At 40.9% G+C, this 12536-nt stretch overlaps 1 protein-coding gene across 2 annotated transcripts; it reads left to right on the top strand.

Moving 5' to 3' along the window:
* The first annotated feature begins 330 nt into the window (after positions 1 to 330).
* shox (short stature homeobox) lies at positions 331 to 11171 on the top strand. Of its 2 annotated transcripts, none has more exons than XM_041057774.1 (6): positions 331 to 739; positions 2578 to 2786; positions 6101 to 6158; positions 6328 to 6437; positions 8571 to 8783; positions 9135 to 11171. In XM_041057774.1, the coding sequence occupies exons 1-6, from the start codon at positions 493 to 495 to the stop codon at positions 9222 to 9224; spliced, it is 927 nt and encodes a 308-aa protein (XP_040913708.1). In that variant the 5' UTR covers positions 331 to 492; the 3' UTR covers positions 9225 to 11171. The 2 variants fall into 2 exon arrangements, with proteins under 2 accessions (XP_040913708.1, XP_040913709.1); XM_041057775.1 differs by having other exon boundaries at positions 6349 to 6437.
* The last annotated feature ends 1365 nt before the right edge of the window (positions 11172 to 12536 follow it).

Here is a 12536-nt window from a genome sequence, read left to right on the forward strand (position 1 = left end):
CATTTGTATCTTCCAATCGCGTTAATTAAATTTTCGCCGAATTAATTAGACATAACAGCCACATACAGCCTCATCGCAGGAGTGAGCCACCGTAGGCATTTTAATGACCCCGTAATTCAATTAACCGCCTCCATCAGCTCCATCATTGATTTGTGGAAGAAGGAGAAAAAAAAAAAAAAGCTGCTGAAAGTTGAATTCTGCAAAGTCGAGCCGGCCTGTAATTGCTCAAGACACAGAGATCGGGAGAGAAGAGGGGGTGGGGGGGCTGGGCTGAGGTGGCCGTGTATAAATAGTGTGCTCTCAAATACACAGTCACAACAGCAGGAGTGATCTCACCTCCTCTCCACCCCTTCTATCTATCGCTGCTGCCAGCCTCCAAAAAAGAGCGATATCCGTGAGCAGTAGTGGTACACAGAGACGGTAAGGTACTATTACTGAGAATTCACGGTGGATTTCCCTGAACAGGACCACTACTGAGCTACAGAGCCGACCATGGAAGAACTTACGGCATTCGTGTCGAAATCTTTCGATCAGAAAACCAAGGAGAGCAGCAAAGAGAGTATCACGTACAGGGAAGTTTTGGAGAGCGGCTTGACAAGGGCGAGGGAGCTGGGCAGCCCGGAGACAAACCTGCAGGACATAACGGAGAGCAACCACTGCCCGGTGCATCTGTTCAAGGACCATGTCGAGCTGGAAAAGGAGAAACTGAAGGACTTTAGTGTTTCGAGGGCGACAGAGGGTAAGGGTTCTGTGTTTTTTTTTTTTTTTTTTTTTTTTTTCTTTATTTTAAAGAAATGATCCGTGTTGTGTCGGGAAAATGTCTCAAGTTCAGTTTGTCTTGAATCGGCAGCGATGTTTTTTTCTTTCATTCTTTTTTTTAACAAATCCACGCGTAAAAAAGAGTTGAATTTACGCAGCGGTGCGACTTCAGTTCAAGTAGACTGACAAAGTTAACACGTTATTCTGTCATTACAATGATTATTTTACAAAGCGGGAGGCGGGCCCAGAGTCTGACCGTTGTTTTAACTGTTTGATGATTGTTTTCAGACGCTCAGCTTTTGGTCCAACGGGGGAAATTTTTTTTTTTACCAGTAACATTTCTCGTAATTTCTACAGTAGAATTTCATTTTATCTGTGGTGTTTGATACTAAGTTTAACCTTGTTTTAACGACAATTTAACATTTTGTGCCAACACAAAAATTTGGTGGCTATAATAATCCTAGAAGACACATTATAAAGTGCATGGCAACATTTACCACTCCACTTTATAATAATAATAATTGTTATTATTATTATTTCGTCGTTAATAGTATTGCATGAATTCCGGAGAATATTTCCTATTATATTTGGAATTGTTTAAAAGTTTAAATACAATACTCTTCTGATGTAGTGTCCCCTTTAAAATTAATAGCATGTGGGATTGTCATTTTCCCGAAAGTCACACAAAATCTGAAATCTCTACAACTAAACACTCTCATAAAATAAATGGATCTTCTTTAAAAATAAAAAAAGAAAAAAAAAAGAGCCAGACATTTATTAATTGGTTGAGAAGTGCAGGCAAACGGCAGCACAGGCCTCCTTTCACTCAGCAGTCAGACAACGTGCAGTGACTTTTAGACATTTAGTGAGTAATTTTTAACTTTTTTCTATATTTATCCTGCAGCAGCAGCAGCAGCAAAAAAAGTGGGTCTGCACTATTCTGTATTATTCTGCCTCACACTTTTCATTAAATCCAGCCGATAGAAGGGAAAGATGGTTCTCTCTGTGTGTGAGAGATTCATTTGACATGTATTTATATAAAATCAAATTATTTGGAGTTGTGGAAAAAAAAAGCAAAACATATTTTCACGTTAGCAAACTAAAAACAGGAAAATGCTGCAGAACAGACCAGTAATTGCAGCAGTTGTCAAATCTGTTACTAATAATAACACATTGATAACAGCTAATATTGCTGTAGAGCCTGATTAAAATAGGATAGCCTACATACTGACAGCCTTGCAGCGGATTACACTGTGCGAAATGCGGACATTTGAAGTTTTAATGGAAAAAAAAAAAGAAAAATCTTAATGTTTCTGTGAGAAGAAAATATTAGACTTTCCATTTTTTATTTATAGCCTGGAATGACCCCAGTCTGTTTCACGGAGGAGAGTAATTAGGCCTAAATCTTCTCCGTTTAGCCGGAGCTTAATTCTCTGCTCTTTAAATCACTTATACCCTTATTAGGCTTACATGCCATGTATTGACTGATTCGCTTTCATAACGGCACTGACATTGCACACTGACTTATGGGGGCTGGAAATGCAGCCACAGGCCTCTCTCTCTAGAAGAAATACGCTGTGTATGGATGTGTGTGTGTGTATGTGTGTGTGTGTGTTGCAGCCAAATTGCCAGGCCTAAGGCCCCTGTTAGGGCCCAGTGTAGGCTATGGGGGGCCAGTAATGCACATGTAGTGTGTGTGTGTCTGAGTGAGGGGGAGAGAGAGGCCGCTAATGTGTGCATGTTTATGTGTAACGTTTGTAATGGGCAGACTTTTAACGCATCTTCTCCTTTATTTCCAAACCGTGGGTCGTTTAACAGGGATATACGAGTGCAAGGAGAAAAAGGAGGACGTGAAGTCGGAGGACGAGGACGCACAGGGCAAACTGAAGCAGCGGAGGAGTCGCACTAACTTCACCTTGGAGCAGCTGAACGAGCTGGAGCGGCTGTTCGACGAGACGCACTACCCGGACGCCTTCATGAGAGAGGAGCTGAGTCAGCGGCTGGGACTGTCCGAGGCCAGGGTGCAGGTGAGGATCTGCCTCATTCTCCTCCCGTAAGAAAAACGGTCCTCTCAGCCGTGCTGCTGTGTGAGCAACAACCAAGAGGCGATGCCCACCCCCCCCCCCCCCCCCTCCAAACACAGTATTTCTGCAGGGACTGGAGTGTTTGCAGCGTTTACAGCGTCCTCCTCTGTTAGTGTCAGTATTCTTGGTGTTTCGAAGGGTAATAGGATCCTTTTAAGAGGATGTATAGGTTAATGTAGTTCTTATATGATTTTAGTGAAATATTCTGTGGCATCATTGCGCTTTGTGGGACTAAGGATCCAATCAGTCCTTGATTTATGCTGCAACCAAAGACTGCTATAATTACTGCTGCAATAATTAAGAGAAAAACAAAAAAATACTGCGCCACATTAAGGAGGAAAATAGATTTCATGGTTTCATCTTGAACTTTGTTTTTGCTGAGAAAACACTTTAAAAAACACCCTTTGAATGGGATTGTTTTTTATTGTTTCCCCACTTTTTTTTAGTAACCCAGTTTGCAGGGTTTTACCTCGTGTTGTTAATGTTTTCAAGCTTGTTAAATCTGCTACAAGCGAATTACAAGCGTTGAGCCACATGTCAATTTTAAGTCAAGTACCAACACGTGTAAAGCGAGCTTTTTCTCACGTTTATAATATAAATATATCGTTGTGTGCGTCCTTCAACGTGAAAAATAAAAATAAAAATGTGATTAGAAATGTTAAGAGCTCATCAGTCTACAGTCAGATAGACCTGACAAACCTCAGAGATAAATGATGCAGCATCAGTCGTGACGAAGCCCCAAGTCTGAGATATTTATTTAATGTTCCTGTGGGGATCTATAGAGGGTCTGTGGTCCTTCATAGTGGATTTATCGTGAGCTTACCGCAGTTTTTGTTTTGTCATTCCTTGTGTTGTGGTAATGTTCCTGTAGGGACCTACAGTAACATCTGTGTAAAACCCTGCAAAAACACTGACTGAACGATTACTGTGGACGTTTTGCAATTTGTACAGGTTGAAAATTAATTCATATTAAGGCTGAATATTTTATCACATTTGTCTAGTCTTTTGTGATGTAATTAATAACCAGTTATAATATATATATATTTTTTTTAAAAGTATATTTATTTAGGCGGTGGCTTGGTATCAGTTAGTGAAATCAAACACGTGTAAACTGCAGTAAATCACCCGGGATGAAACAACCCACTGAACTTCCATCAGTAGGCCTACAGCCTACTGCCACGATCCGAGCAGCATCGGAGGGGGGGAGTAAAAAAAAAATCCCAACCAATGATTAAAATGAATGAAGAGCCTGAATGGCTGCTTCAGGGGACGCGCTCTTATGTCAACTCGTATCCCTCCTCATTTTCTTTGTAATATCTGCCATAGGCTTGATGTAGTGTCCCCATAAAAACAGATTAGAAATAACTCAATTCTGGCCCAACTCTGCTGCTGTTCAGCCATCTAATCGGATGAATAAAACCCATCATAGAGCTTTTATAAGCCCGCCGACTACCATTCTGAGCTAAACATTGTCGGACTTGGTTGGCAGTATAATACAGGATAACGCTGCACTTACCACTAATAAAGTGTGTGGCGTGTGAATTAAAAATTATTCCAGGTGTAAATGTGGTTGATATAGACTTGTGTTTTCTCAAAATGACTGTGAACTAACAGAGGCCGTTGATTTTCTCCTCTTGAAAAACAAAGCGTTTGAAAACCCTCCCTTTTTAAGGCACTTTTTAAGGCTCTGGGACACGTTTTCCTCCAGATTTAGTGAGAGTGAATTGCAGCATTTTTGTTGCAGGCTGTGAACCTGCGCTCCGAGCAGCTGTCAATGAATCTAATTGAAAGTTATGAGAGCTTGGTGAGGAGCAGGCAGTAATTCAGTTAGGACTAATATCTTTGGGTTTCTGGCGCGCTGCTAAATTAAATGTCATTATTCACTGTCTCTAATAAAAAATCAAAAAGGAAATGAGATTAGGGTATTTGTGAAGCGCATCATTGAGTGGCCCTTAATGAAGAAATAACTGTCTGAACCAGTGTAGTTCACTTTGCTTAACATACTGGCACGTAATTGGAATTGATCTCGGGCCCGTCTAATATTAGCCTTGATTTATCTGAGGGATTACTGTGCGTCTATGCAAAATCACCTGGGATTTTCATAAACACCTTTTCTACCATCATTTACCGCTGTACAGCTCATAACTCACTGCCTAAACATTCACGATAATTTACAGCCTGTACCCTTATTTATTAAGGGTAATAATAATAATAACAATAATAATAATAATAACAATAATAATGTTATTTAATTGGTAAAATCTTTTATTGTGTTATGAAAACATCCCTGTAAAATCTCTGTTATATTTGAATGAAATTATATTTGTAAAATTATTTTTTTAAACAGACAAAACAGTGGATTTTTATTTTCACCTCAAGTTTTCTCCTCTGCCTTTTCTCCTCAGTCACAAATGGACACTTTATTATTGACGGTGCTGCTGTCTTAGTCTCATCGACACAATGTTGGACGTCGCTTCACGCGAACTTAAAACGGCTTCACGGCTCCTTGAGTCATCATCATCACCATCATCATCGTTATCATAATCAGTCTGCGCCCTTTGTGGTCCGCGATCCTTCGCTAATTTCGCGTCTGTAAATGATAATCATTGCGGGGGTCGAAGGGGAGGGGAGATAATGTTATTCACCGAGGCAAATTAGGTTGTTGATGATGATTAACAATAGGCCGTAGCCTGAAGCTTCAAAGACAGTCAGCAAACTGGAAGGTGGTTAACGAGAGATTATTTTCATTTTAAAAATATCTTGACGAAATATCATCATGCTTTTCTTATAATATTCCCACACGCTCTGTGAGACTGTGGTGGCTCACTCAGGGCTGAGCTGATAGTAATTTTGTGGTATTTTATTATCTAACACCATCATGTTCCTGTAAGAATTTAAAGTGAAGCTTAGTAATAAGTTTATACTGATCTTATGTTTTTTTTTTCATCATATATAATTTCCTGTGGGTTCTTTTTCCAACCTGCATTAATCTCATTTATATCCCATAAATGATTTTTATTTTTTTATTCTGATCATTTATAGATACATTTTGTACAAACGGCTAAATAAGATTTCATTTGCTTAGATGTGAGCAAAATTTTTGGTTACAAATAATTGGCCTGTCCACAGATTATAATACTATTAAAATACACCTGATATAAAATATGAAAAGACACCAGCTGCATTTTTGTTAAAACTGGATTTAGTGCTAGTGTATTAGTGTTGGTCTAATAGATAATTTTCTTTTTCAATTATAGGTTTGGTTTCAGAACAGAAGAGCAAAATGTCGAAAACAAGAAAACCAGATGCACAAAGGTAAATGTCACTTCTTCTGACCTCTTTAATGATCTTGTTTATATTTTTCCCTTTTCCTTTGGCTTATTTTCATTTTACAATTTGACACTGTTTAACCATTTTTAACTGCACGTGGAAAAACTGTGACCTCCTCATCTCACATAACAACAACTGTCTGGCTGTCTGACAGACATCTTTCCCTTCACTCCAGGTGTTATTCTGGGCAGTGGCAGTCACCTCGACGCGTGCAGAGTAGCACCCTATGTCAATATGGGTGCCCTCCGGATGCCCTTCCAACAGGTAGGCCGTGTTTTCCTTTTCAGCAGGAGCTGACAAAGCTTGAAAAAGTTAGAAACATTCAATCAGGGAATGCAAGCTTGTTCTGAATTAAATGTAGAAAAGTAAAAAATGCAGACGAAGTTGCAGTAAAAAAAAAAAAAAAAAGTGATTACTCAGCATCTTGTGATGCAGGGGTGAAAACTGAGGGATCTGAAAAAACAGGTCAAAGTCAGTGCGCAGTGTAAGTTGGAGCTGCATGTGTGTGTGTTTCTCAGCGTCAAAGTAGGCTTTCTATATTTGTACACCCCCTTGAATCTATAGGCCATGTGTAGTTATTAGATGCAAGTGATGAGAGATTGTGTGTGTGTGTGTGCTGGAGGGGGAGGGAGCAGCTCAGACCTCAGTGCACCTTTCACCTCCTGCCTGTGTGGAGAGGGTCAGGCTGTACGGGGAGAGGAGAGGTGGACAGACATTTGATCTGCTGCTATCTGCTTTTGCATCCTGGCTGCTGTGTTGTCTGCTTGACCCTTGTGAAAAGCAGTGGCCTAATTAAGCCAACAGTGCGGCAGGCGCGAGCACATGAAAGAGATGATGAAAGCGGGGAATGGAGTGGGCTCTGATGGATATTGGCGTTGAGCTGCACTGGCAGGGGTGGAGGCTCGAGGCCTGCATACTGAGAGAGGCTCACTGAATAAGGTTGGAACAAGCGGTGGGCAGCCTGCTCAGACTGCACTGATTTTACAATGCAGCACATGCATATAAAACAGGTGAACGACGAGTCGTTTGGTTGGGTGAAGTCATGAGTTGAAATTGCAAAGTCTGAGTTTTGAATCGGGCCTGAGACCTTCATGTCACGTGACTCCATCTCATCCTTCTTCAGTATCCATGAACAAGTAAAGAAAAAACAACCAGTCATCTTTTAAAAATAAGCAAAAGACCTTGTGAGCTGTGAGGTTCTATGTGTGTGACAAACGTACATGCATACGCGCATGAAGATATGACAGTTAACACACAGCCTTACGCACGTATACGTCAAAACTTCACCTCCTGTCCGTTTTTGTCAGGGTCGGATTAACATCTGTCATGTCCCCCAGACAAGATTGATCCAAATAAATAAATAAATAAATGAATCAAGTTCCATCAAGTTGATTTGGTTTTCCATCAGTGCTTCTGCATTTTTATCGCCTGTCGTTCCACCATAAGTCTGGAAGTTATCGGTCACAGCTGCAGTTTGTTTCCTGATTGTTAGTGAAAAAGATACGTGGAGACGCTGTTTGCTGGAGGTTTTGTTTGGATGCCATCGCAGTGCTGCTGAGCAACGATAAATTTGTGGTTCAATTTAATTTTCCCTTTCATTTAACAACTTCAGCTTAAGCCATTTTTGGTATTTTTAGGCCAATATGAAAAGGAGCAAAGTGAAAAAATAATATTTAATCAAGTTAAAACTTTGGCTTTATATGATTCTATTTTGGTTGGAGGATAAACCATGAAATACTTTAGTTTTCCCACTTCTTCCTGTGGTGTTTGAAACACATGAGAAATGGCAACAGGCTCAGCTCTTTCCCTCTGAAGTAAGCGGATGCTTAATTTTCACCTACTTCTTATAAAATAATTGCCAAGAATGTGAAAACTGATATTCTATGCTCCTTATGGTTTCTTTTTTCCCCCCTTGACTCAGGAATATGTCTGGATAAATATTTATAACTCCAAATATGTGAATATCTTTTTAGTGCAAAATTGTTTATTTATGCAATTGAATACATAATCAGGATAACAAGACTGCATATTTCCAAGGGTATAACGGAGTCCTCAGTCTGAATTAAACAAATCTGTTCTGGGTCCTAGAAAGACTTTGATTCTGGACGATTAAATTGGATGTGGTGTCTGAGAGCAATGTATGATTCATTAACTTTTAGAATAGCTGACATGAAAAAAGGGCTAAAGCGGAGAGTACAGCCCTTAACTATTTTCTTAGAAAACACACTGTAAGCAACAGCTTTGAGGGGGTAAAATTTGAGGGGGAATTTAATAGTGTCAGACTGTGAAACCTAAATCCTCAACCCTCTTCAGACACACACACACACACACACGCACACAGAGACACACAGCCTGAGGCGCCGACGCTGTCTAACTTTCTGTTTTGCTGTTCTGCAGGTCCAAGCTCAGCTCCAGTTGGACGGGGTCACCCACTCCCACCCCCACCTGCACCCTCACCTGGCTGCTCATGCTCCCTACCTGATGTTCCCACCCCCTCCCTTCGGACTACCAATCGCATCGCTCGCCGACTCAGCCTCTGCAGCAGCGGCAGTGGCGGCAGCTGCCAAAAGCAACAGCAAGAACTCGAGCATCGCTGACCTGCGACTCAAGGCAAGAAAACACACCGAGGCTCTGGGACTCTGACCCCACCGGGCTGCCCCTCCGCTCGCCTGATGCCCATAATCGCCTCTCACACAAGACTGAGCCTGTGAAAGGGCCGTGACACTCACAGCTAAAACTAAACTAAACAAAAACACTGAGTGAGAGTGAAAGAGAGGAACACATACAGAGAGAGGGGAGAGAGAGTGTGTGTGAGAGAGAAAGGGGGAGAACAGTGGAGGAAGAAAATAAAAAGAAGGAGGGAGCGAGAAAATTGTCACAAAACCAGCTGCCAAAACAAACCACTTGTAGAGAACGGTAATTAAATACCAATGAAATCACCTTTTACTTTTCGCCCAACAGGCAGGACTTCTGCGGGGCCAGTGGCTCAGTCCACTCCAGGCACAGATCACATCCCAAGGACCGTACAAACACATGTGGATGTCTGTCTGAGGGCCAGGCCGGGGCCCATCAGACCAGAGGACGTTAGAACAAAGCAAACTGGCAGGCAGCAGCAGGGCCAAAAGCAGAGTTTCGCAGACGCTGGCTGCCGCCATGTTGACAGTGCAGAGGGTTGAGCATGGGGGAAACAGACTCACACACCACCTCACCGAAGCATTGGAACGGCTCTCACCTTTATACCCCCCCCCCCGTCCCCTCCCCACCCCACCCCTCACTAGAAAAACGAAGAAAAAAGAAAACATTAAAAAAAAGGCCATATTTGTCTCCAACCACTGTGTTTCCCTGCTGCTGCCAAGTGCATGAGCTCTAATGGAGGACCGTTCTGGGACTGGCCTCCATCCACACCTGACACAAACGCTCAGCAACTGTTTTTAACACTGCCATTCAACATGCCCACAGCCCCCCTTACACCTACAAAGTGAAAGGTCTCCATTACGGTTTGATAACCTTCTTCTTATGGACTTGTGCTATAACAAAAGCAACAACTCCTTTTTTTTCTTTGCTTCAGAGCGGAGAGACGTTATTCTGTGTTGCTGGGCATGTCGGCGAGATTTGGTTTCCATTTCTCCTCACAGTGTGCTCCCTCTCTCTTTTTTTTTTGTTTATTGTGTTGTATCCTGGGTAAAGAAGTGAAGATAGCCTTTGCACTTCAGGTCTTGTATGTGGGTGTTTACAAATGGCACTACAAGCAGATACTACTTTACTAATTGAAAAGGGGAGAGGGATTTGATATCGTCATGTGATCAGCAAAAAGGACATCATCTTGGATAAAGGGTATAAATGCGATTTTTCGATTTTTTTTTTCTTTTTTGTAATTCTGAAAATATGAAGAAAGCATCAGTCAAACTGAAATGCAATGGTGTGCAGTTTAAGTGCAATACTGTAAATAGCAAAAAAGTAAAAACAGCTAGCAGTTAATCCTCAACGATAAAGAGACCCAATGATTTTCTGTTGTTTTCCATGCACTGTTGGAGTGTTGAATTTCTTAGCCAAACACACCAGTTTTTCTACAGCAGTGTACATTTTGTTGAGTTCAAGAAACGTCACTCAGAGCCAGGTGCCATATCCCACCCAGTTTTGCGTACATCAGGTACAGGAAGACATGAGCACATTTTTGGAAGCTGCAGAAATTAGGGTAAATTAAAAAAAAAAAAAAATTCTCTTCACTACTCGACTAACACTAGAGAAAATACACTTGCTCTCGGATTTTGGAAAATGTTCATACTAAAAATGAACAAAACAGAATTGTAATCCAAACCAAACAGTTGTTTACAATATGATTAGCTTAATTCTGCATGTTATATGTGACATTTCATCATTAATTTCCAAATAATTCAGACAGTATTTTACAAATTCTTCCAGTCAAAACACATTTGGATTGTTTTGGAAATAAGAGATTATTTTGACAAGCTTTTAAACACTGCTGTCAGAGCTGCGATCTACATGTAGATCCGTGAAAGATCTACGTACCTCTAACAGTCTCCAAACTTCATTTTTCTCTGTTAACAGACCTCCATTTTGAATTGTTTATCTATGTCTCCATTTTAAATTAAACATATGGGTGTTTTATTTATTATTTTGTCAGAAAGGTTTATGAAAGATGAAATAGTTGAACTACAAGTGTACATTTTTACATGGCTTTGCATTTATTTTTGTATGTTTTTTCAAGTGTTTGAATTTGAATTAGGAGGTGTGGCTGTAGTGCATTGTTTGCCTAAAAAAAAAATGTAGCGTGTCCGAGTTTACAAACATTTCAGGGATGGTTGAATTGAATAATACCCCATGGAATTTGTTGTACCCATTAAAATGATTATCATTTCATATGCAAGCATGCCTAAACATGAATCATCGTACAGTTTGTTTTTCCCCTTTTGATTCACAAAATATGAATGTACATCTTGTACAAGTAAACTATCAATAAAGTTATAAATATTTGTACTCAAGTTTTAAAATACTTGGACTTGTTAAGTTGCACAAAGAATGTATGAGTTTCATACAAAGAGTAACCAAGGCTATTGTGGTAACATACTTTGTGACTCGGCATAAACAAAAACACAAACAAGACAACTATAAATTAATAGTAAAGACAGAACTAAAATCAATCCAGAGCTAATCCCCTTCACTTATGTTTTAATATTTTTGTCCTGATGCAGATTCAAGCTCTCTCCGTGCCTCACACCTGATGCTCAGCAGCTGTCCCAACCTGTGGATCAATATCAATATCTGTCTAGAGTCGACATTCACACAGACTCCATGTTAGCCAGCCCAGCTCATCACATCCAATATGAGCCGCACACCAGCACAGAAAATTGAGCTGCTATAAAATCCAGATGCAGCCCGAACGTGGAGCCTCCTACAGGGTACAGCTTTCTGCCTGTGTTCGTCAAAATGACATAGATAGTATTTGTACGGAAAGTGGGGCTGTAGCTTCGTCAAATAGAAGCAAGATGGCTGTAACCGGAGTGGGAAGCCTAGAAGCGTAGAGGGAAAAATAGAAGGCAAACAAGAGATTTGTGGGATTTTGGATATGTGACATGTAACCAGCTTTGAGCTCAGGGCTCAGAGAGGATCTTTTCTCCTTGTTCCAATGGCACTGATTAACTTTGAGCAGATGACATGAGAAGGTCAAGAGTTGGCGCATGTTCATCACCGTCTACATTTGGATTCACACACACACACACACACACACACACACACACACACACACACACACACACACACACACACACACACACACACACACACTCACACACACACACACACACACACATGCACAAACACACTTGCACGCTCCCTCCACTTGTTCTACCCTCACATACTAAATTTTGCACATCTAAAATGGTTGGCCTCAATTTTTTTTTTTTTCGAGTGTATTAGCTTCCTCTGGGAGCTTAATTCCAGATGTGTGTACACAAAGTAATTACACCATGTGGTATAGTGGCCTATTGTCTGAACCCCATACAGGAATTAGCCCAAATGGCGTCCTGTTGAGTGCAGTACCCCCTAGAAGGTCGCTGTGCGTTTAATTTGTACCTCTTTGCTCATACATCAAGATTGAGTGATATGTTCGCAGACTGATGGCTCCGTATTTACCCAGTGACCCCTCCGGTTGGGGCCTGCTGGGCCAGGTCTGGAAATAACAGCATCCTTTTATGTGTACTAATAATTAGCAAGGCACACACAGCCATCCATCAACCACCAATGAGCCATGGCTGCTTTGTCAACATGTTCAAGCACATAAAGCTATTTATGTTGGCCACAAGTAACAAATACACAATAATAAGAGAGAAGGAGAGGAGTGTG

This window comes from Toxotes jaculatrix, chromosome 15, assembly GCF_017976425.1.
Source record: "Toxotes jaculatrix isolate fToxJac2 chromosome 15, fToxJac2.pri, whole genome shotgun sequence".
NCBI classification, from domain to species: Eukaryota; Metazoa; Chordata; class Actinopteri; family Toxotidae; genus Toxotes; species Toxotes jaculatrix.